The sequence below is a fragment of the Fundulus heteroclitus genome, chromosome 8, assembly GCF_011125445.2.
Source record: "Fundulus heteroclitus isolate FHET01 chromosome 8, MU-UCD_Fhet_4.1, whole genome shotgun sequence".
Taxonomy (NCBI): Eukaryota; Metazoa; Chordata; class Actinopteri; order Cyprinodontiformes; family Fundulidae; genus Fundulus; species Fundulus heteroclitus.
The window spans coordinates 31,459,988-31,485,853 of NC_046368.1; the positions used below are offsets into that span (position 1 = coordinate 31,459,988).

Genomic DNA, 25,866 nt, shown 5'->3' on the forward strand with positions numbered 1-25,866 from the left:
TATTTACATCCTCATCATTATTTTGATTTACTTGTTATGTTTACTCCCCCTACTGATCATTTTCCTACTCACCTGTCAAGATTTTTACTGAGATTGCCTGCTTGTATTTGGCAGGATTCTTAGGATTCTTTGTGAATCCGGACACTGATCCGTGTTCTGAGCTGTGTTCCTTCATCTCCATAATGCTGTTTGTCCAGAGATGTTTCTGACAAACCACTGAAGGCTACTGGTTGCGTTAGTTTTAATTTAGGGTGGAACAAATCCATGTGACCCTTTAGAGATTTTTATTTGTTAAAAACTGCTGGAAAATCATGTAGCATTTTCTTTCCGCTGCCAAACTAAACACCACTTCCTGGTGAAAAGGATGAAGCTCTTCAAACATTTTTTTCAAAGCACTAAATAAGGCTTTTAAAGGTCACTATTACTCAAAATACACTAAAAGATTTAACATGTTGATAACACTTGTTCTGAGACAAAATTTAGACTTTCTATAGACAATGTTGACAGCAGCATTGTTTCACTTATACTTAGGAAAAAACTTCTCTGAACCTTTTCCTCTACGTCAACATTTGTTTTCTTTGCTCGACTTCTCTCCCCTCTTCATCAACCATCTGATATGATTGTCTTTGCTCCTTCTGTTCTCTCTGAGGAGCACAGCTCTGACCCCCCACCGTGCCAACACGTCCCCATTACCGACTTCACACTTAATTTGATCTGAGGTTTTGTGAAAGCAGGTGTTCTGACAGATAAACAGACAAATTAAGAAGTCTCTCAGTCACTCTCAGGTGAATTCTGCCCCTCTTATTTTATTCCACATCATTTCTCCTTCACTTGTTCAAACACGAGCCCTCGCTACCTGCGCCGTGGCTGTGGATTCAGCAGCTGCAAGGGGAGCAGGTGAGGAATGAGATTGAATTCCTGCTTTCATGCTGTGGAGGCTAATAGCTCTGATGAGATGCGACAGACCGTCAGCGAGCTGCAGAGGGGCTGAGGACCTAAACCCCCTCACTCATGTGAAGTTCCATGCATGTGTTTTTCCACCACGGCTCAGCTAACGTGCAGTTTGGCCGGAGAGGCTGATGACAGGCTTAATGACTGGTACTCATTGAGCTTGGCTGTGGTTTACCGCTAGCACTGATCACAGTTATGGGTATTAGGTCATCCCTATACCCGTTATTTGTACTGTATAGAGAACAAATATACTTTAGATTGTTTGCTTTAGATTAAATAGTGGGGCAAGAAATGATGTGCCATACCAATTAGTTTCAATCAGAAATGTCTGACATTTTTTTATATTCTTTATGTACTTGTGATGCCTGATGTTTCTTGTCACCCGGGGCGAGCCTCTTCCTCTGCACCGCAGTCTAATTGCATTGAGGGTGGAGAATGTTGAATTGCTCAAATGCCACTACACAAGCCATAAGAAAAGATACGACCAAAGAAAGAGGTCACATACAGAAGATGTGAGAGCTGTAGAAAGTTCAACACTCCGCATCTACTGCAGATTAATCATGGAACTCGGTGTTCTCGTGTCGCCAAGAAGATAAAGGTAACGCTCAACAAAGATGCTAGGCCAAGGAGAGCTCAACAGGTCAAGCACTATGCTCTACCTAACTGGAACATCAGATAAACCAATAAGTGGTAGATGCCATAGCAATACAGCAGTCATTCTTCCGGGACTTCATTAAACACAACACCAGCCATAAGGAGCACCGTCCCCCATGAAAGGTAAATCTATGACCGAGGCAAAACAGACAGAATTAAGACAACTGTGTAGCCACCTGCTTTATATCTTAAGTGTTTAATTATAGTGTGTTTCTGTATCCACATAGCCTTGTTCTATCATTCAGAAAGTATTTACCTAATTATCAGTTATGCTGTTTATTTCCACCAGCTGTTGATTAAAGAAAAACATAACATACCAAAAACTTTAAGCAAATTAATCCTTCAGAGAGTACATTTGTCCAAAAAAATTAAGCTGGCTCAGACGGTCATATAGGGAAAACTCGGCTGGAGTGTGTGTGTGTGTGTGTGTGTATGTGTGTGTGTGTGTGTGTGTGTGCTGGGGTGCATTTAGCAGTGAGCGTTTGTGGAAAGGAGGCAGACCTTTGGCGCATTCAGTGGAGCGCTGCCTGCACGGTGCGTAAAATGAGCGAAGGCGCGCAGAGCAACTTTTGCTCCCCAGGAATCCGGTAAGAAGAACCGAGCCTATTTTTAAGCACCCAAGTCTACAAGCGGGGTTCTGCCCAGAAGATGGATGCACTCTATAACGCCTCAGACTGTAGTGGCGCAAACGGGACGAACGTCTCCGCGAACTGCAGCGACGGCTTCAACAAGTTCATCCAGCCCGTGTGGCAGATCACACTGTGGGCCGTGGCTTATTTCAGCATCGTTGTGGTGTCTGTCGTCGGCAACGTGGTGGTTATTTGGATTATTCTGGCGCATAAACGCATGAGGACCGTCACCAATTACTTTCTGGTGAGTTCTGAGTGAAAATTAGTTTTGATATGGAAGAGCGCAAGCATGTTGGAGAAATCCTTTTTTTATAATAAGGTGTCTTTTTTATATTGTGATACAAGATAAATGTGACTTTTACAACGACGTAAAAATGAACGCCTACACAGTGTCAGAAATCACAAAAAACGTCCATTAGTGGTGGTCATCCAACTAAATCACAATGATTTCTGTGTAAAATCTGAATAACTGAAACCTGAATTGCAAATCTCTGCAAATCAGACAGTCATAAGGTAATACCACAGGCATTTTGGCCGATGAATTATTTAGTTAAAAAATCTCTATATAAAATATGATCCTGATAAATTTATTTGGATCATATTTTAAATATAGATTTTATTAACTCTACAGTTGGTTATATTTTAATAACTATTTTTAAAAAATAAATGAAGACATTTTTAGCACATTTGCAGAACCAGAGTTAATTGAGTTAATGTCTTGCACTTCGGCTGCCTTTATTCTTTTTATCCTTCAGTCTTAACCTTAAATGAGGATATCTTCACCACACCCAAATATACTCAGGAGTTCCAATGATCAACTTAGATTTTACAACATGCTTGAAAAATCCCTTCTGTAATGTGACGCTGATTCGTTTTCTGGTAATCAACTAATCAGTTAGAATGAGAAGAAGCCCACAGCTTGGAGACTGCCTATGAAGAAGATAAGTGGCCTTGATCTGAAGCATCAAGGATAGACTGCATGGTTAACATTAATCCAGACCCTACAGGTTCTTAGTTTTAGTTGTGCCCTAAATTTGGTCTTCATGATTAGGCAATTTCTAGCAGTTGCACACTTGTGAATGTTCTTATTCTTTGTACTCTTTTTCATGTATGAAAAACAATGAAGGTTTGTAATAACACATAATGTGGCCTAAATGTCCTTCTTCTAAGGCTGGATCGTTTACCAAATTGCTGGCTCTTAAGCTGATTAATTCTGTGCTCTATCATTTCTACTGCTCTCGTCTCAACGAACATCAACATGGATGTTTGCTTTGCAGAAATATTCCCACCTCTTGGATCCTTTTAACGTTTTGTCCTATTACAACTACAAACTCGAGTACATTTTAAAGTAGTTTAAGGGTATTATACGTGATAAAACCAAGCCAAAGTAGTGAGTGATTGTGAAGTGGAAGGAAAATGACCGTGGGAATTAACTGAGGCCATTCTAACTATGGAAACCAGGACAGGCCTAGTCCACTCCTCAAGTGCCAGAGTCCTGCATGTTTTAAATGTTTTTCTGGTTAAAAAGGCCTAAATCAAACACATGGGTCATTAACAGGCTCCTACAGAACCCTGTGAGATGCTTAACAGGTAATTTAGCCATTTGAATGAGCTGTGTTTGAGCAGGGACTCATCTAAAACATGCCAGAGTCGGTCATACCTGATCTAAACCAAGTCCAGATTTGTGCAGCTCATGACTATTAGATGTCTTGTACATGCTTCCACCTGAGCTGTAGATCCCTACTGCTCCTCCAGAGTTACCATGGGCCTCTTGGCTAGTTCGTTCATCAATGATCTCCTTGCTGGGCCTGTCAGTTCGGGTGAATGATCTGGTCTTGGTAGATTTGTAGTTAGGCCTGTTGCGATAATCAATAAATCAATTAATTGCACAATAAAATTTTAATCACATAATTAATTAAAAGAAGCACTGTAATTTGCATGCGCATGCTTGTTTATTTCCCATCTTGTCTCCGTCTCCTCTCTCTGAGAGTATGACAGCTAGCGCGTTATCTTAGTTGACCGGGAGGTTTTATTCCAGACGGGAACGTTACCGAAGTTTTTATGTCGCTTCCAAACATTGAGGCATTTAAAATAAACAACACTTAGCATGTAAATCCTAGCGGCCAGAACGGCTTATAATACGTGGGGGAAACCCAGCTCTTGTCAGGTAGGCACGTGCTCAAAGTTAAAGTGAGAGCCGGGTGAGGGAGAGCCAGACAAACACTGGTTTGAAAAGAAATTAAATTGGTGTCAAAGCCAAACACGACCTCTGCAGGGTGGGAGTTCTCTGGATTTAAACCAAATAACGCCACCGCTTAATTTGTCTGAGCCACTAGGTTGAGGATATACTTGCGTTATTACGCCATTATCATATTAGGTGAAAGAGGACTCCAAATAACAATAATGTGAATTGTCACAATAATTATGAAAAATGTATCATTCAGATTTTTTCTTTGTAAAAGCCATCTCATTTTTCCTCCATCTTCATGTTTCTGAGCGACATTGTGTACTGTCAAATACATTTCCAATGAAATACAGTGAAGTTGATGCTAATAATGAGAGAAAATGTGAAAAGGTTCCCAGAGTATGGACACTTTTGCAAAGCACTGTACCCAGAGAGATACCTCTATAAAGAAAGCATCGGATTATAATTGAAGCTAAAGGCTGTTTTTAAGGTTCATATTAGATCTGTCTCTGCCTCTGAATTTACCCATAATCTATTATGTTGCAATGTGTGTTTGCTCAATCTTTTCTAAATACCATTTAAGCTAAGACTCCACCTGTTTTCAGCAATGAAACAGAAATCATTTGCAGACCGTTTATTGTGGTCACAACTATGTCAAAATTTGAAATACATATATGATAAACCATGTTAGGTGTATGAATAACGATAAAATGAATGTTGTCATTCCTCCGCAGGTGAACCTAGCCTTCGCTGAGGCCGCCATGTCAGCCTTCAACACAGTAATCAACTTTGCCTATGCTGTTCACAATGAGTGGTACTTTGGTTTGGTTTACTGCCGCTTCCACAACTTCTTCCCCATCGCAGCCATATTTGCAAGCATTTACTCCATGACGGCCATTGCTCTGGACAGGTGTGTGCTCTGCAAAACATTTGTGAGTTAACCACAATTTGTCATTACACAAGAATGTCCCTTTAAACAGCAGAAACGACATCTAATGCCGCGTTTAGCTGACTTGAACTGGAGGAGATAGGAAGGGACAGGGAAATAGGGATCCCAGCTCATTTCTGTAACATCATTGGATGAGAGACAGAAAAGAGATGGAAGGAATGGGAGTAATCTTTTATCAAAGCTACTACAAAGAAGAGATCGCCAACATTAAATGTGCTTCAACAGTGTGTTAAACCACAAGAAAAGCTCTGTATACCTACTCTGATGTTTTCATTCAAACCTTCGTTTTCTCTCTACACAGTTAGAATGCCATGTTTATGTAATATAAAGAAAATGAGGCCATAATAAATCATTTCATGACTTTCTTCACCTTTAGTGATGTTCATCTTGTAAAACTCAACTGAAAAACAGTAAACTTACTAGAAGACATGATAAAGTAAGAAAGGCTCTATTGGTTGCCAACAGGTGCATACCCTTAAACCAAAACTTCGCTAAATTCTTTTTAATTCAAGTTTAAAATTCAGTATTAGGTCCACACCTAACACCAATTAGATAATCTGATTAGCCAGAAGTAAAGGTCCACCATCGTAGTAGAGTCTTCCTGCACATCCCTTAAGACTGGTTCACACGGCAGGATAATTAGCCCAATTATCACCCTGATTTTCCCCTCCAAACAGGCCCGACCATCTGGGTGGCTCTTAAGATAATCGTAAGAGAGATTCTTGCCGTGTGTTTTGTGTTAAGAATAATCTGGTCCTCTCGGTAGAGCGTCGGGACTGCTCTGACCTCAAATAAGGGAAATTCAACAAGTTAGATTGTCTTGCCCCAAAATCCAAGTGTGTGGTGTCTCCTGAAGACAAACGAGCCTGCAGCCTGTTGAATATGACGTGTAGCCAATCAGAAACGAGGTGAGGGAAACCCCAAGAGAGAACAAAACAGCTCACCTCCATAACATAGTGCAGCAAACGTAGAGCACCCTGTTCATGCTCTCTCCACTCTATTAACATAATAAAATAATAATAATAATAATAATAATAATAATAATAATAATAATAATAATAATAATAATAATAATAATAATAATAATAATAATAATAATAATAAAACTTTATTGATCTCACAATGGAAAAATTCACTTCTGCATCTTAACCCATCTCCTTGGGGAGCAGTGGGCTGCCACTGTGTGGCGCCTGGGGAGCAATTGGGGGTTAAGGGTCTTGCTCAGGGACCAAGAATGGCAGCTTGTGGGAGTTGAACTCAGAACCTCTGGGACCAAAGCTCTGTGCTCTAACCACTAGGCCACCACTCCACCAACGGCTTTACTGTTTTTATGTCCGTTTCTTTGTTAAAATGAGTCCACAAACTATCACCATTGTTTTTCCTCCGCGACTCGACAATGTTTATTTACTCTGAACTAACGTTTGATCTTCGCAAGATTTCCCATGTGACATCTGAATGATCCCGTGTGAAATCTGTTCGTGTTTGGTGTGTGGTCTGACCGGACACCACACACTGTACAAGCAAACCTATCACTGGATATCCACAATTTGTTATTGTTGCGTGTGGTGTCTCTAAAGCTTTGAAAATCAGCCGACTGTTTTAAAATCTTCCCGTGTGTACCAGCCTTTAGCTAAAACTATTTTTTAGCAGAGACGTTACAAAGTCTCTATGATCTATTTTACAAATGTATCATACAAGAGAAAGATACAAAACTATCCACAACATTAAATAAATACTAAGGCACAAGAATAAAAGTCATACATAAATCCAGAGCATATGGGATACCAATACCATTACAGAAACCAGGAAAACAAAAAAAGTTAATGTAATTTGACTTGAAAATGTAAATTTTTGGTAGATGACAGAACTCTGAAGTTTGAAGTGCAGACAGGACCATGTAACTGGTTGTAAAACACGTTCAGAATGTAAACTGTTATTAAATTATAGAGAAACAACAGTTGTCTCTTTAACTTGAAACACGTCTCAATTCATGTCTGAGTTAGTTAATGTTCTTTCTGTAAGTTTAATAGATAACAGAGGTCACCTGGGAGGAAAATATGAAATTTCCACAACTTTGTTTTGTGTCTGTGTGTTTGGCAGATACATGGCTATCATCCACCCTCTGAGGCAGAGGTTGTCTTCCACTCAGACCCGGGTGGTGATTGGTGTGATCTGGGTTCTGGCTCTGCTCCTGGCCTTTCCTCAGTATCTTTATTCGTCAACTGCGGTGCTGCCCGGACGCACAGTCTGCTTCATAGACTGGCCTGAATACACTGCTGTCGACTTCAGAAAGATGTGAGTATATGTGCTGGAGCTGCCTCCTCTCTCCAGTGTCTTCTTGTCTTGACACTGTGAAGAACAATTTGTAAACATGTAATGATCAAATGATTTCCCTGAGGAAATTTAATTTAAATGCAGTGTTTAGATGAGGTTATTATTGACCTGCACTGGGAGAAAAACTGGCTGCTAAATTATTGATGGAAGATTAATAAAACATCCTTGTGCCTACTGTTCTTTTTCTGACAGTATATATCAACCATTCGAGTTTGGTATTTACCATAGTCTAGTGAAACAAAAGGGTTTTATTTAGTTTCAGCATAAAAGTTGAGAACTTTAAACCACCAATAGACATTAAATATAGTTTATTAGTCAAGATTGACAAGAAAATGTTTTTCCTGGTGGGGCTGAAAACTATAGCTTTGTCAACCTACCATGAGACGGATTGGTGACTACTTGTGTGTCAACAACTGAATAGCATACGATGTATGCTAGGTGTGTATCTTACCAGGGCGTAACGGGAGTACCCAGCTGTTCCCAGAACACTGGGTGGAGACTCTGTGTTGTTTGACATTTTTGTGATGATTTTCTGACCCACATGCAGAATGAGCTACAGGACACAGGTAGTAAAAATGCAAAGACCTTATTGACAAGGATAACAGTAACTGTTCAACTGGATTTGGGAGTCAGGAAGGAAGAGCGAATCGAAGGAGTTCAACAAGGAGTTCAACTGAACATGAAGATAGGATAACTGGAGGACAGGCGTAGGGCTTACCACTCTGGGTTTTTAGATGGCGTGGAATAGGCAGCAGAAGAGAGGACTAATACCTTCTCTGACATTTTTCATAGCCAGGACTGCTCTAGGTCAAAGTATGGTCTAGTGTGAATGGAATAAATGGCCTGTTTAAGGGAATGGAACAGTATATCAATCTAATTTAATTTTGGACTTTGACTAGGCCACTCCAAAACCTTCCTTTTGCTTTTTTAAGGCATTCACAAGCAGGGCTGTAGCCATACTTTAAAAAATATTGAGTTCCACCACTCACTATCCCCCTGTCCATCAATTACAATGAAGACCAAAGCTTGATTAAAATGTAATCATTTATTAAAACAATAAGTGACTTGAATGTGTATATGACGTGTATTTGTGTGTGTGAATCCATGGAGAGCAACATTATCTGGACCAACAAGGGACTCAGGGCACAACCATGATGACGTGCTAAAATGACATGAATGAGTTGATAGGAATGTTGATTGTTCCCACTGCACAAACACATTAAAACACAATTGTAACATACATTTTACTTTTTGATCAAATGTAAGTAAGATTCTATTTTCTCATTCATGTTCTTTCTTTTAGGCTCCTGTTTTGGTTCTTCATATTTTTCTCTGTCATGTTTCTCTCATCTTCTTGTTCTCTCATATATTCTCGTGTATTTGGTCTTATAAAAAAAGACCAAATATCTTTGATCATGATAAAATAAAGTGATATACACCAAGCGTCCATCCCGATAGCGTTTTTATGGTCCTTTTGGAGCCTAAATATAATCCTGCAACAGGCACGATGAGCAGAGATAAACAGACATGGTACCATCTACAGACAGCATCGCAGAACTATTAAAAAAGCCAGATGGCGACTAATAAATCAATACTAAATAATGCCGGACTGAGCCTGACCCCTCTGCAATGCCTCGCGGTAAAGTGGCCAAGACTAAACCGTTATTAATTAAATAAACCAATCTACAGCAACTCTAAGACCTTTTTTTGCCTTTTTTTTTGCAACTGGATCTTGGACCTTTGTTCATTGTTTCCACGCTTCACTGGGAGACGTTAATAGTCGTTAGCGGATTCCTTGTTTATCCCCTGCTGCACATGTGCAGTGTCGTACATCCGTTATTCTTAGAAATATGCACAAAGGGCTTTATTTACTAACAAATTGAGCAAAAAACAGTGTTAAACACCAAAATAACAACTAATATGCTCGCAGGATGTGATAATTTTTCATAAAAACTTTGGATGCAACCAGAGTGAGCCACTGACGTATTAGTCAAATGTGGCTATGCACCTTTAAGCTTAATTTCACGATTCTGCAAAAGCGTACAAGCAAATCCACCTCAGACTGGTTCAAAAGAAGGAAGGTTTTGAAGTGGCATGTAGGTAAAGTCCAGACTTTGATCTTAAAATGCATTTGATCAGAAACATTAAAGTGTGGCAGAAAAGCAAAAGGAGAAGAAATGTGTAAGGTTATGTAGAGACGATTCTTCTTTACTGTAACATCAGACTTAGTCTAACAACCTAAACTTCTTTATTCAAGACCAAAGCTCTGGTTCATCAGGTTGATGGCTTCAGCCCCTGTTTTTACCCACCAGAAATGTGCATTGTCAGGAATTTTGCTTCGTTTCCAACTGACCTTTCTGTACCAACCTGGGGGGAACACCTTCAGGTCGTCAGCGCAATGGAAATAATGTTAAATTTATGCAAAATAGCCTTCAAAACAGGTCAGGGATTGACATCCGCTGTGGAGAGGAGATGGATTTAAAGTAAACAAACATGATGAATGAGATGTCACACACGTTTGAAATCCTGTTGGTATTCATGATAAATGAGCCCAAAGACACTCACATTGATGATAGCAGTTTTCTGTTGTTTTGTTATGTGGTTTGCACATAAGCTCCTGATCTAAAAGCTGAATGTAGCAGGAGCAAGCCTGAGTGGACAGTTTGCAAATATAATCTGCCTCAACTCTTACCTGACACTGTATGAGAAAAGGAATACAAAAGAAAGCAACACCTTGAAAAAAAATACCACGTTTCTCTTCCCTCTTTTTCCCCCAAAGAAGAAACGTAACCCTTCTTTTAAGTTGCCTTAATGCGTCTTAATTCCCATCATGAGACTAATGTTTCTGAACAGTAAGCCACACCTGGTGGATAAATTTAGATGTATGGCATCAGTATGTGTATAATCCTTCTATTTGGTGTGAAAACCATGAAGTTTCATGCATTTTGTGTTAGTATGTCAAAACTAATTCCAGCATATTATGGCATTCTTTTTTGTATATTCTATTTATACCAGGGCTATTGGTGAGAAATAAATGTAATAAAAATGAAGCGTATTGTGTTGAGATGATGGATCTGACTCTGAGTAGCTACTATAGGCATGTCTGGTTCATTTCATTTTATCATCTATAAAAGTGGAGAGTGTTGATACAGATCCTATGTAATTTCCTGTTTAAAGTAACACACCCTTTTTATCATTTTGCACATTAAAGCATCAGCAGTTTGGAGATTTGGTTTTTGTGAGCATGTTGTGAACTGATCTGACTGGACTTGTCCAGATATCCAATATGTAGTAGTGTCATGATTAGCTATTTCAAAATGGCATCATATTCCTAAACTATTGCTTTCTTATTTGTCTAAAGGCTTGACCATAACCGTGTATTGACTACTAATTGAACTCTCAGCCATGTATATCTAAAGAAATAGGATTTTTATGACTGGCTAGGAGTTGTCAGAATCTTCCCTTGTGTAGATAACTCTCTTAGCACCTTAATTTGTATAAATATAACCATGGAGGCTTAAGCTAAGATAATTTCAATGTTGAGACTAAGTTAAGACCTTATTGAAACACGTGCCAGAGTGAAACTATACAAAGTCCATATTGACATCATGCCTCTTACTGTTGTTGTTGACATCCATTGTTGTCCCTACATCCATGATGCAAATTTCCTGTTCCACCAAAGGGGATTAATTGCATTCTGATCTTGGGATTTATCGTTGTTGTTAAGTGAAGTCAGTGCAGTGTTTATAAAACCAGTTTTAGATTATTTGAGCTTTGTGAAGCGCTCCATTATCTTGCAGGAGTTAACCATGGGTATACTGTGGGCACAGAAGGAAGGACATGGTCAGTAAATTATACTTAGTGAGTGAAGGGCCCAAGGGTTCCTGAGAAAATGCAACATTACGCAGCCCCTACCAACCTAAACTGCTGAGGCAAAGCAGGATGGATCCATGATTTCTTTCACACCAAACTCTAACTCTACCATTTGAATGTTACAGTTGAAATTGATTCTCATTGGACCAGGTGATATTTTCCCTGTCTGTTAATGCCCAGTTTTGGTGAATCTGTGTTTATTTTAGCCAAAATATACGGTTCTCAGCTGACAGAAGTGGCACCTGGATTAGTCTTCTGCTGCTGTAGCAAATCTGCTTCCAGGTTCCATATGTTGTACGTTTAGATTATGTTTCATAGTAATGACCAACTAGAGTTTAAAAAAAAAGTAATATCTCTCTACTAAAAATGTAACATATTATCATATTTCAAATATCTTCTATGTTCAGAGGAAGTACAAGAGGCACAAGCAGGTAGAGGCAGCACACTGAGGACTGCAACAACCCAAGCAACCTGTGGAGAGGCATTAGGACCATCACAGTTTATAAGCAAAGCTACCAGAAACTCAATGACCCAGCTCTACCCGACACCTTAAACAGCATCTTTGCATGCTAACACTCAGCAGAATGTTGGATCAACTTCCTTAGTCAGAGGGGCAGCATCAGGCCCTCATCCTGCAGCTGCACCAAGAGACCTCCACCTTGAGAAAGATCAATATCAACAAGAACACAAAAATCCTGTGCTGACCAACTTGTAGAGGATGTTCTTGACATCTTTTACCTCTCCCTGCAGCTGCCCATGGTCCCTTCCTTTCTGAAATCCTTCCTTATTATGCCTGTTCTAAAGAAAACAACCATCACCTGCCTCAGTGACTACCGACTGTTGCTCTGACTGCTGTCATCATGAAGTGCTCTGTGAGGATCCATCGACGCCATCCCTGCTGGTCTGGACAGCCTTCAGTTCCCCTACATGGAGAATCGTTCTAAAAAGGATGCTTCATCATTAGCACTTCACATGGCTCTGACTCGTCTGCAGTATCCCATCACCTATGGTAGCATGCTTTTTGTGGACTTCAGCTCAGCCTTCAACAACCTGCTTCTGGACATGCTGGCCCTGAAGCTGCACAACCTAGGATTATGTGTACCATACTGCTCCTGGATCAGTGACTTCCCCACCAACAGGCCACTGGTGGTGAGAACTGGGAAATTCTGTGGACCAACATTCCACAGGCCACAATTGACAACCTGATCAACCTGATCACGATAGATTCAGTGTTGCCCCATGGGAATAAGAAGGATTCTGGTACTTTTTATAACCTCACCTTTACGTGTGTGTTTTTTTGTCCCTGACTTGTTTGGAGAGGTCCTTCTTCTTCGTGGTGTGATGACTCTTTCTTTGTGGTCCTGCAGCCTCTGGCGCCTTTCAGAAAAGATGTGTTTATAATGACAGATCATGTGACACTTAGATTTCACACAAGTAGACTTTCTTTTACTAATCTTGGGGCTTTTGAAGGTAATGACTTGCACCAGAATATTTCAGGGGCTTCATAGCAAAGGAGGTGGATGCATATAGACGTAACAATTTTCAGTTTCCACATGTTTTAGCTCTTTTTTAATATGTATTTCTAATTTCGCTTCACCAACGTAGACTTTCTTACAGATTCATCCCATTGAATAAGATTAAAATAATTTAAATTATAGGTTGGAATGTAAGAAAATAGGTAAAAAGCCAAGAGATGTGAATACTTATGCAAGGTCCTGTACATGATCACAACTCACGTCTCAGTTAAAACAAAAAAAACCTATTCCACAGTAGATTATCTGTTTGCCTTTCTTATTTTTTTCTTTTTGTTGTTGCTGCAGCTACTATATGTGTGTGACCGTGCTGATCTATTTCCTGCCCTTGTGCATCATGGGATGGGCGTACATGACGGTGGGAGTCACCCTCTGGGCTGGTAAGATTCCAGGAGACTCCTCTGAACACTACGCAGAGCAACTCATCGCCAAACGCAAGGTGACCCAAAGAACAACACAGCCCTGATCACTGAACACCGCTCTTTAGCTTGATGACTTTTTAATCCTGTAACATGAAAAACAGCCGAGGAGATTAAGCAAACTATATGCACATCACCTCCATGCTCCCCTCTGGTAGGTGGTTAAGATGATGATCGTAGTGGTGTGCACCTTTGCCATGTGCTGGCTGCCCTACCATGTCTACTTCCTGTTGCATCAGTTCTTCCCTGAACTGTTTGAGGAGCGCTACATCCAGCAGGTCTACCTGGCCATCATGTGGCTGGCGATGAGCTCCACCATGTACAACCCGGTCATCTACTACTGCCTAAACAGCAGGTGGGTTGTTGTTGTGAGCTGCTTACCTTCAAAAGGGTGCGCTGTCTGTCAGCGTGGGTGTTTAGCTGTTTCTATGTCGTATGAGTTGGCTGTAATCTGGGTTTGTGTGCACAATCAATCCTGTTTATTAATCCGCTGTGCAATATCTTACTCCTACCCCCCCCCCCCCCCACCCCTTTGGCAGGTTCAGAGCTGGCTTCCAGCAGGTGTTTTGTTGCTGTGCTCCGACTGTCACCAAAGAAGAGCTGCTGGAGCTTAAATCCCGTCGCTACCTGCAAACCCAGGTCTGTGTAGGAGAGACGGGGGAAAATATTACTTCCTTAACTTGCTCCATCTGCTGCTTTTCCAGCTATGTGTACCATTATACAGAGAATGCATCTCACACTGCAACTGTAAGGAGCTTGACACACCTGTCTTCGTCCGTCTATCAAAGCCTTTCAGTCCTTATGGACAAGCATTTGCTCCTAGTCAGGCTATTTTTAGCCCAGCAGAACTTCTATACAGATTTAACAACAGATATATAGTTTTCATTAAAGCCCCATGGGGGGTGGTAATGCACCAGTTTATACACATTATACTTGAGGTGGAGAAAAAAAGAACTCAAAAGAAATAAATGATTTCTAACCAGAATATCAAAAATATCCCTACAGCAGAAAACAGCAGATCTCCCCTCAGTGTATTTCTTTAAAATAAAATTTGTTGCTGTCGTAATCTCCGGCCTGGAGCCTGCTTGCCTTCTTTATAATCTGCTGCTTGTCTGGTTCTCCGGCCGTCTTAGTGATTATTATCGTCTCCGCTGTCACAGAAACCTTGACTGCATACGAACATCCGCGCAGCGTTCAGTGGGTGGGTGTGGCTTTGTGGGAGTTAAAGCTCATAAAGGCCTGTTGGTGCGAAGACAGAAAGCAACTTTAAATTGAATTGACCTTTCAATGAAACTAAAATGTATAAATAAAAAAAAAAGGATGAGTTGCAACGTTACAGGGGACAATTTTGAGTACATTCACACTGCATGAAAATGCGACTCATCAGATCTTTTTTACCCATATGCGACCATATTTGTCTTTTTCACATTGGTGTGAACGGGCCAATTCCGAACTTTTCAACCCCCAAAAAATCTAATTTGTGCCACTTTCATATGTGGTACTAATTTGTAAATGTATTGACCGTTCAGACAAGTATCCACTGTCTGAACGGTAATGTCGCATTTTATCCATCCATCTTTAACATCACTCTCTTGGCTCCAACTACACATCCACACACGGTAGTAGCAGTTAGCGCTCCATAAAAGACCGCTGTTAATAGCTGTGCTGCTTTCTTCTTACCTTCTATTGTTGTGATGTGGTCTTAATATTACCGGCTCCCATTGTTTAACAGCTTTCTAATAACAATGAGCGATGCCAGCTGGTATCCGGATTTTTGTTTTCTTTTCTAGATATTTTTTTAACAAAACTTTATTGAACACTTTTAGAAATAATTACATTCACCATTACTTCCGCAAACAGTGTGCTGCCCTGTCATCGGCACATGCAGGTTACTTTGCGGTCTTGAACCATTCAGGCAGCAGTATGATGACGGTCGCATTTAATATAGTATGAACAGCCACCTCAAAAAATTCCAATTTCAGCAAAAAATCAGAATCGAGCTTCAAGACCTGCAGTGTGAACATAGCCTTTGACTGACTTGAATGACAAGCAACAGATCACAAGATTTACACTTGGATAATAGACATTCCTTTGCTATCAAACAGTTTTACTCTTTTATCTTGCATAATTTTGGTGCTGGGTAGAAAAATATATGGTGTCACAGAGAGAGAAAAAACACAAACAATTAGTAAGCACAAAATGCTAGCGATGCTAATTCTGCTATCTGCTTTGTAGCTTTGGAACGGCACTAAACTAACGGGCTATTTCCTAGGTTTTGAATGAGTCTGAATTGTGTTTGCTCATCTCTACACTAACCCGTTACTTTATTGGTACACCTTCAGAACTGCTTCAATCTTAATGGTATGGGGAAACAAGGCATCTGAAACATTCAAGAGATTTTGGTCTATATTGACACGATTGATTTAAGCAGCAGCTACAGATCTGTTGGCAGGATGGCTCCATGGATTTTGTTCTGTAAGCCAAACTTACTCCCTAACATGTGAATATTACTGCTGAAATTGAAACTCTTCAGACCAGGCAACTTCTGTTCTTGTCCAATTTTAGTAAGCCTGTGTGAATTGTAGCCTATCTGCTAGGGCTGGGCGATATGGCTTGAAAATAAAATCTTCGATTGTGTTATAGGAAATCCGATAAATACATTTTCTTTTCCTCCTTTTTTTTCACAAAAATAAATTACTGAAATAAATTTACAAAACTTACTTTTATAGCAAGCATTTTGTCTGGGAGTTTACCTGAATTCATAGTGCAACTAAATACAAGCTGTGAAACATGCTTGTAAAACAAGATGGCGGCCCTGCCATTGTAAACAATGAAAGTATAACTAAATGTTTGCTGCTAGTGGTTTTACACAATGAGCTAAGAACGGGCTTCACTCCACTTGTGTAACTTCAAACTAACTTAAAAAATTAAGTAAATTAGTCAATTTAAACCAGAAATGAAAAGTGTTTTGAAGCTAACATCACATAAAACTAGAGGCACTAAACACACCAATTATATAAGACCCAAATTAAAATAGAATCATACTAACTTGATTTTAATTATAACATATAAAAAAAAAAAAAATACTTCCGGTGCATTCCGCATTTTCCTTGACCATTCGGCTGTGTGCATTGCGTGTGCCACTGAGAACAAATAGCATGCAACCATTGAACAGCAGCAAGGGGTAGAGTATAGGGTTATCACCGTCCAGTGCGTATAAAAGTTTCCTCTTTACAATATTTTGACAATATATTTTCCTATCAGCATTGCATTGTGTTCTCTTCATTAAAGCCCAATGAGTGCTTTGGGAAAATTACATTCTGATTTTCAACAAAAAAAATCATAAAATTTTTTAAATTCGATTTACAGATTAATCGAGTTATCAGCCAGCCATACCATCTGATTTTGCAGAGACAGTATTCTGCATTTTTCAATTCAAGCAAGTGATTGTGTGAGCCACTGTTCTCTCATCCCGAACCGGTTTGCCCAAACTATTCTGACATCTGACAAGGCATTTTCATCCACAAAACTGGTGCTCTCAAATCATTCTCTGCCTAAAATGTACTGTTGATCAGCTGTTTCTGCATCACTGATACCCACTTTGAACTTCAGCAAGTTATCTTCACCACCTCTAGGTGCCCTACAGCGTTGATTTGCTGTCACGTCATTGGCTTGTTTTCTAACAAGCAGTTGAACTGGTGTGCTTAATAAGGTGGCAGGTGAGTATAGCTAAAGATTTAAAATAGTTTGGCCAATCTAACCTGTACAGCAGAATTCCATAATACAACATCAATAAAATAGTCAATGTAATAAGTCCTTTTTTAGCATCTAAATATCATCTCAGGTGTGGCATCTGTCCCAATGTGTCCCTGACATGAAAGGTACATCAGCATTCATATTTCACACGTTGCAATTGCACTGTTTCTGAACAAAAATGGGATTTCAAACATTAAATTTAGTTTATGTTTATATTTCTCACAGAAAGCCAATGTTTTAGGGAACATGGTTGTCATCGCTCACCAATCCATGGTACATAACACTACTCTCAGCTAGGACATGTGTCGATGATTGAGTTGATTTATCTGACCCCCCCCCCCCCCAAAAAAAAAAAAAAATAAATAAATAAATAAAATGAACCCTCTCTGCTTTCAGGTCAGCCTATACCGTGCAAGCCGAATGGAGACTGTGATTTCCACCGCAGCAGCCGAGGCGCCGCCTGTTGATCCACACACTCACTCCCTGGAGGAGGTCACAACTAACGGTTCAGTCTCTGACACGCTGCCCAAAAGCTCTCACCTTTCCACCATTAGGGGCAACGTGTGGAGATCGGATTTGTCACAGGAGCACGGCAGTACTTAGAGACCAAGGCTAACGCTAACATGTTTAAACAGACCTTTTTACAGGTCCTATGAGCTACATGGCTGTGATGCTTTGATACATCCTCACGATCTCCTTTGATGAGGACTTATGCTGAAATCATACAGCGGTCTCTCAGACCTAAGAGACATTGTATGAACGCATCGGCGGATGTCACCCTGCTTCATCTCATCATTCACCTCCTGTACAGCTCAGTCTTGCTCTCTAATGTTCCCGCGTAGGGAGCTGAACAAAGAGGGACCCCTGCCTTTGACTGGCAACAGTGTTGTTTCACCAGTTTTAAATACACTGTGTCATATGGGAGTATGGGGAGTGCTAGCAGAGTGCCCATGGGTACAGAGCCAGCACCTGTTGGACAGGATTAGCCCCTTGTTTTGACAGTGTGTGGAACAGCATTCAGTTTGCAGCAGCCTGGTCACTGGCCCAGCTAAATATAGAGGTTAGGAGATGGGAAAAGAGCCACGCATAACATGACTGGGGGAATATGAGGCTCAGTGCTGCAGACATAAGATGCAGTTTGAATATGGAAGGGAACAGGTGTGGGTGTTTGTCTTGAGTATCTTTACCTGGCCTTGTGATGGACTGTTGACCTGTTCAGAGTCTATCCGATCTCTTACCTAAAGATAGTTGGGATAGGCTGAAAAGGTCCTGCCCCGTGCAATCTTAAACAGGCCAATGCCAGTTTGTAAACCAGATTGAATGGATGGGTAATTCTCATGGATCGTCAACATATTAACTGTATTATGACTTGTGCTACTGGCCTTTTGCTTTTCTATTACTCTGTAGCCTGCCACATGTTTTTTATTGAATTAGGAGTAAGTCCTCTTTCTGGCTTTGAGTATCACGTATAGGTTATATGAACTGACTTTACTCATAGAAAACAGGGAATGATTTGGTGTAGATGAAAACGATGCCTCAGATCAGTTTCTGAGAAGCATGGATAAGAATAGCTTCCAGCGAATAGGAAAGAAACGTGCTACACAATGTTTGAAGCACTGATCTGTTAAAATACCGCTGAAAACTACTTAAATATATTCTAAAATGTTTAGCAAAATTATGACGTGTTTCCAGTGATATCCCTAAAACATTAGGCCTTTCTGCAAAAATGTGCAAGAACAATCCGTCTGATGTGCGTTCCGTGGAAGAATTCGGAGAGGGAGCACAAATGTTTAAACTACATCAACTCTCTTTATTAAATTGAAAAGACGCAACTCGTCTTTTTAGCCCTTGCCGGATGGCTGAATTGATTGACATAAACCTCAGAGTGGCACCATACTTGGTAACCTTTTACCTCTGTGTTGTTGCTAGAACTTGTCTATCAATGATATGACAGAAGGTTCCTCCACAAAGCAGTCTGATTGGTAGAGAATGTAAACCAAGGGTTGACAGAAGCTGAATGACCAGTAGCAGGGAGCCCTGATACAGAAACCCTCTTTACAGGGTACCAGTAGACATAAGGTTATAAGCCTCTTCCGAGCCAAACAGATATAGGTTGTTTGGGTGGTCTTCTGTGGGCCATCCAGTATGTTTCTGAGTTTAAAGCTGATATAAGGCTGGGCGATATGAATATGTGAATCACCAGCGTCTGAAACAGGAACCACTGCAATTGGAGACAACAGATTAGTGACCAGAAAGAGGCTTCGGGAGATGTTAGAGTCGTTGAAACTTCGGTCATTAATCTTCTCACAATCAAACAGGCTTGGAAGGTGAGTGAAGGCTCCTGTTGGTGACGTCGCTGGTGAAGCCCAATGTGATCCAGAGTCTGATCAGCGCAGTTTGAAGGATCTTACTCATGGGGCTGGCAGGTAATCGGTGGTCAAAGGACAGGCACAGGGTCAGAACCGTGATGGCAGAGACAGGCGGGATGGTCGGGGAATAACCAGAGTCCGAAGTCCGAGAGCAGATCCAGGGTCAGAGCCAGGTGATTAGAGATCCAGGGAAAATCCAAAGCAGAATCCAGGGGCAGAATCAGGGCACAGAAGCAGCTCAGATATCCAGATAGCACAACAGTCAGGTCCGACTTGGGTTAGGCAGGCTCAGAGAATCAGGAGGCAGAAACAGGTCAGGTAACAGGCAGGCAGACAGGATTCAGGAACGCTGGATTAGACTCACCGGTGGCTGGTAATAATCTGGCACTAGTGACTGGTCTGAGAGCTGGTTATATAGTCAGAGGTGCAGGTAGATCTCGTGAAGGCTGATGAGAACGGGTGCTGCACAGGTGTGTCAAATGCTGAATCAGACTAGCACTAGTGCCAAAACCATGACAGAAAAATAATTTATTGCTCCAATAAAAACAGTGCTGCAGATGGAAATAAAACTATTCTTAACTGATACCATTGCCAAATGTCCCTAGCTTACTCTCAGAAACAGTTGATGATCAGTTGACGGTTTGATTCGAGTTTGCTTACATCTTTGTAGCAAAGAAATCTTCCCCTGCCAAAGACCGGTTGTAACGTATGGTTAAGGTATTAACTATCTTTTCATTTAAATGGGAACATTCTATACTTTTACACTTGTTTTGATCCTGCTCCAGATCTGCTGCTTTCTTAAAACATGTAATGTCAAAATACTAATATGACAATGGGTAATCATTGAACTTCAAGGTATATAGCCATGTTATAAAGACCAAAAACTATTTGATCATGATAAAATATTATAGTTATATACGCCAATCCTCCATCCTGATAATGTTTAGATGGTCCTTTTTGTGGATAAACATAGCCCCAGCACTGGGCGCGATGAACAGATTGTAACGGTTGGTGCTGGCAAACCCGAAATTCAACCGGACACAGAGTTACATAAAAAGGTGTTTTTAATGTAAAACGGCTAAAACAAACCAGGAGATGAGATGTCACCGGTATTGAGACAGAAAAAACACGGTGGCAGGACACGAGTGACGACATGATCAATGACTGAGATGACATGACGATCTGGCAGTGAGTGAGTCAGTGAGGCAGGTATATAAAGGCAAGTGAACAGGTGAGCAGAGTTGGAACTTAATTAGAGGCAATAGGTGGGAATGGTCTGGGCAGATGGCTGAACTGACTGCGGAGTGAACAGTCTGAAGTGAAAACTAATTTAGTCCAGAACCAAGCAAACCCTAAATCGTTACACAGATGTAAACAGACGTGGCGCCATCTACCGGCAGTACTATCATAAGTATCATAATGCCAGTTTGCTTAATTAATAAAACAGTATTAAATAATGCTTGACTACACTGGACCATCTGCAATGCCTCGCAGTAAAGCAGCAACTCAGCGTGATCAAAGACCAACCATTATTAATTGAATACACCGATCTACAGCAACTGTAAGAGCATCATATCAGAATATTTACTCACATCACGTCAATCAACTCTGCGGTCACATCTGAGCTATCAGCTGGTTTAACTTATACTTCAGCGAACACCAGCATTCATACTGTATTCTCAGCAACATTCCAGTCTTTTCCTTCTTGGAATGATTTATTTTTGTGTGTTTTTTTACTGGATTTTGGACCGTTCTGCATTGTTTCCCAGGGACATACTAAAAGCTGTTAGCTGCTTCCTTGTTTTGCGCATGCGCAATGTTGTACTTCCTCTGTAATTAAAAATAAAGATGGAAGACTTTATTCACTAACAAATTGAGCAAAAACAAAGTATAAAACCCCAGAATAATAACTAATATCCCAGCAGGACATGATAATCTTTCATAAAAACTTTGTATGCAACTAGAGTGAGCTACTGAAGTATTCGATGAAATAAGTCAAATAATGTTGCTTATGCACCTTTAGGGCTTTAACCTGTCAGACTACCAACAGCTGTGTGACATAAAATCCAGTATATAGATTTATTTACCGTAGATTTTAGTTACAGCTCAAGTGCTTTGGGTTTTTATTCAACAAAGCCTTAGATATGATGTATCTTCTGGATCCAAAGTAATAAAAGTGCTGTTCTCTTGCCTGGCAGCTATGGATAAGAAATTAGATTGACAAGAACAAATGAAGATTTCCGTTACTTTTTAGGTCATAAAAAAAGGTTTGTGCTCACATTTGGAACAATAGAGGAATGGTTTGGATAAAAATGGTGTGTACTCTCAAATATTTCATTAAAGTCTAAGTGCAAAGAGTAAAAATAATATTGTGACCTGCAGCATTTGGCTTGTAATTTTTGCATTGCAGAAAGAACATATTTGCTAATTCTGAGGACCATTCTTGACCAAATGTCATCTTTCTATTATTATAACTCTGCTTATATGACACCAAGTCATTGCACTCATGCCTCTCATTCAGTAAAAAGGCAATGTGATTTGTTTTAACTGCACATATCTTTACAATAATAGTTTTGGATGAAGTGCTTTGTTTGTTTTCGCACTTCAATGTTTTAGACCAGGGTTTCCCAAAGTGTGGTGCGAGCACCCTTTGGGTTCTGAGATGAAAAATGTAATGGCGGTCTGACAGTGTTTTTTCCCCACACCATAAAGACGTGTAAATAAACATTTCCTTAGTAAATATTAAAATCAAAAACTGTAAATTTGATAAATAAATAAAAATGTATTCACACGGAATTTTACTCATTTAGAAGAAGTCTTCTTCTACGCTTCATTTTAAGATGAAATATAAAGGAAGTTATCTTCTTCTATGCATTGTGCTGTATATGAGCACCTAGCTCGTGGCCTCTACTTCATTCGTTCTTGCAAATATGCTCAATTGCCTGAAATCAGGGAAACTGTCATGCAGCGAGACATCTAAGGTCAAAGTTAGTGATGAAGGAGGAGAATGAACAAAAGTTTTATTTAGAAGATTAAATTGAGTGACCCGGTCTCTCTATTGATCGCACAGCACCTACAAACAGCGCTGCTCATGGTGCTGTGACTCTGAACCGGCGATAAACACCAATATGCATGTTATGCCCACACCGCTGCCGCCACCGTCGTTGCTGGGGGGGAAATTGGTGATAGACGCGGTTTCTTGACTATGCTCCCGCACAGAGCTGTAATACTTCTCATTGTGATTCAGACAGGTGCAGTTCATTTTAAAGATGCAGTTTTAGCGTGTATTCAGACATGAACAGGCAAACCGGCAACCCGTGGTGGGGGCTGCGGGGAGTTGAGGTTGTTGCCGTGGGCGTGTTCACCTGTTGAATGGAACCACTGTGATACAATCAGGAAGTAACTTTTTATTTCTCTGATTGATAACATCTTTATGGAGCGCTCTGTTATTGTTACTCTATGCCGCTCTACCAGTGTGTCCGCTCGTCATCGGACACAAATCAAATCAAACTTCTTCATGCTTGTATTTTGCGGTGTAAATTGTGAGTCAGAGTCAGATTTAGAAGCTGGTACATCAAATAAATAAAGTGAGAACACACACAGGTACATTATCCTAACGTTGAGCTTCAACAGCTTCAGCAGCTCTAAATTAAACCAGGGAGCTAGCTTCCTGTGAATAATTACCTTCTTTTTTTTAAAATGGGGAAAAAACAAACACTAAAACTTTAGTGGGGGTAAATATCTTTGCAGAGCATTGTAAGTGTTGGTGGTATTATGCCTCAGGTAGCTATAGTACGCTACATTTAATGTTATACTGTGTTATGTGTTCATTTTATATAACATTTGCTCTAGCTGCTGATGAAGCAAACTCTCCTTAGAAATACCCAGAATGTGTTTGGGCAATGCTGAGGGAGAGTTTCTGTGTGAACAATGAGCAAACCACTGGTATGGAAACAAAAAAGTGAAGCTTTTTGAACTCAGTCCAAACAGAAATTATGGGAAGTCTGTTGTGCATCACAATAAATTAAGAGAATAATATGTATGTCATCACATCTGTGTGTTTTTCTGTGTTGAACGTGTCTAGTTGCGAATCCAGACAAACTGACCGTAATCTGCATAAAACCACATAATCCATCAGTAACGGCACACGGCTTTTTTCTGAATGACTGAATAATGATTACGGCAGGCTCATTGAGCATTAAGCAAACAGAGATCTCAGTAAAGCTAGACATCTAATGCACGCCTGATCGCTCTGCAGGAACACAAATCCATCCATGTCATAGATTTGCAGCCTCTGTGGTCCTGTTTACCTTTTATTGCCTCCGCTGCATGTTGCACACATATACACAGCTTCATATCTTTATTCCTGGTGTAACATTAAAACACTCAGGTAAAGATGAAATGCATGATTTAATCAAGAGCTTGCTATGCGTGACATCATATGCTTGTTTTTCCAGTTGTTATTTCTCTTTAGAAAGTACAGCGGTACGGTCTCATCGCTCACCCACTCGTGAGCTTTGATGATGATGAGGAGGAAGGCAAAACGAGCTGCCAGAAAAATAATCCTGAATGAGGACTTCACCAAGGCTGGATTAGGGGGCGAGAAAAACTGCCTTCTGTGCAAATGCACCAAAATATCAGGCCCACACCTGCTCATCTGCATATTCTGTTTCAGCTGCTGGTTTCATTTTTAAAATAGCCTTTCTTATATTGTGGGAGCTTAAATGACTTCCTTGTGATATGAGTTGAGTTTATAAAATCCTTTTTAAAAATTTCCCTTTATATTGATCTATTTGTATAATATAACAACGCTCTTTTATTTACTTTCCATCCACGAATAGGTTTCAGATGTTTGTTTCTGTTCATTTTAAATGCTTTTGCTTATGGCTGTTTCTCAGAAAATTTTAATATTACATAAGACCACAGAAATCTGGGGCCACTACCATGCAGTATTCATACTCCTTACATGGTTCAGACTCCTTTGGCACGAATTAAAGCATCCATGTAGTAATACCTGAAGGTGATCAGCCTCTGGCGCGTCATAGGTGTCCAGGAAGCCCAGATTGCTTTGTTAGCTGCATTCAGGTCACCTGCATTGTTGGGTCTGGTGTCTCTCATTAGCCTCGTGAGACCATCCTGATCTCGCGAGCTTTCAAGGTTTCACTCGCAGATCAGTCTGGCTACTCTCCGTTAAAGAAAATTTGGAGCCGTTCACCAAACGAACGTCCAATCACCGTTCGCTTTGAGGCGGGTTGAGGTGTGACGCAACGAGAAGCGCGACAGTTCAGTCTAAAGAACATGGCGGCTTCAGCCGATGAAACTAGCGTTAGCGTGGCTATTGAGCAAGTTTTATCAGAATTACAGAGTATTTCTTTGCTGAGCTAACGAGCCTTTACCTGCAGCAGCAAGAGTAGCTTGGCTTGTGGTTGTGTTTTCGTCGTTGCTCTGTTACGAGCGACGACAAATCTGATTGGTTTATTTGGCCCGTCTATCACCAACATAGGCCAATCAGCTAACCAGTATTTTCGCCCCTTCCCAAAATTACTTCAACGGAAGGTTTCCAGATGGATATGCGGAGCAAATCTATCTGGCGGAGTCAGGTAAGTCTCTCATCTTCCTCTTGGCAATACTCCATAGATTATTTTTGGGGTTCAGGTCAGACCAGGTTGATGGCCAAGACTTCAAGCTACGTGGATTCTGGGCCTCTCCATTCTTCCTCCAGACTCGGAGACCTTGTTTTCCAAATGAAATGCGGAATTTACTTTCATCTGCAAACAGGACAGAGCGACTGTCCACAAACAGGCTTTTCTTCAAAATCCCCACCGAGTCTGAAGTTATCCCTGTAACGTGTACCCATTTGTCCACCCAACCTTTTCCTTCCACTCAACTTTTCATTAATATGTTGGGATACAGCCTGTGGCAAACAGTGGCATACCCTCCTTTTCAAGGGTGTAAATGACTGCTGTCGCGGTCCCAGTCTTCCCCACAGTTCTGTAGCTCATAACATGTCCGTATTAAAATGCTGTTTTGATCACTCTTCTGTAATATTTTAATTTTCTGTGAAATTAAAAAAAAGTGTATTAGCTGTGAGCATTAGCCACCTAAATTAACCAAAACAGATATTTTAGATATAGCGATAACAGTTCTGTCCATGAAAGAATCTATAGCATATAATGAGTTTCACCTTTTAAAACTATAATGCTGAATCAAAATTA

General features: G+C 40.4%; 1 protein-coding gene across 2 annotated transcripts; it reads left to right on the plus strand.

Moving 5' to 3' along the window:
* The first annotated feature begins 2,109 nt into the window (after positions 1-2,109).
* tacr1b (tachykinin receptor 1b) lies at positions 2,110-24,671 on the plus strand. 2 transcript variants are annotated; one of them, XM_021310021.2, is made up of 7 exons: positions 2,110-2,478; positions 5,154-5,329; positions 7,469-7,663; positions 13,396-13,546; positions 13,685-13,881; positions 14,066-14,165; positions 24,109-24,671. In XM_021310021.2, the coding sequence occupies exons 1-7, from the start codon at positions 2,254-2,256 to the stop codon at positions 24,163-24,165; spliced, it is 1,101 nt and encodes a 366-aa protein (XP_021165696.2). In that variant the 5' UTR covers positions 2,110-2,253; the 3' UTR covers positions 24,166-24,671. The 2 variants fall into 2 exon arrangements, with proteins under 2 accessions (XP_021165696.2, XP_021165694.2); XM_021310019.2 differs by lacking the exon at positions 24,109-24,671 and adding an exon at positions 17,679-17,899.
* The last annotated feature ends 1,195 nt before the right edge of the window (positions 24,672-25,866 follow it).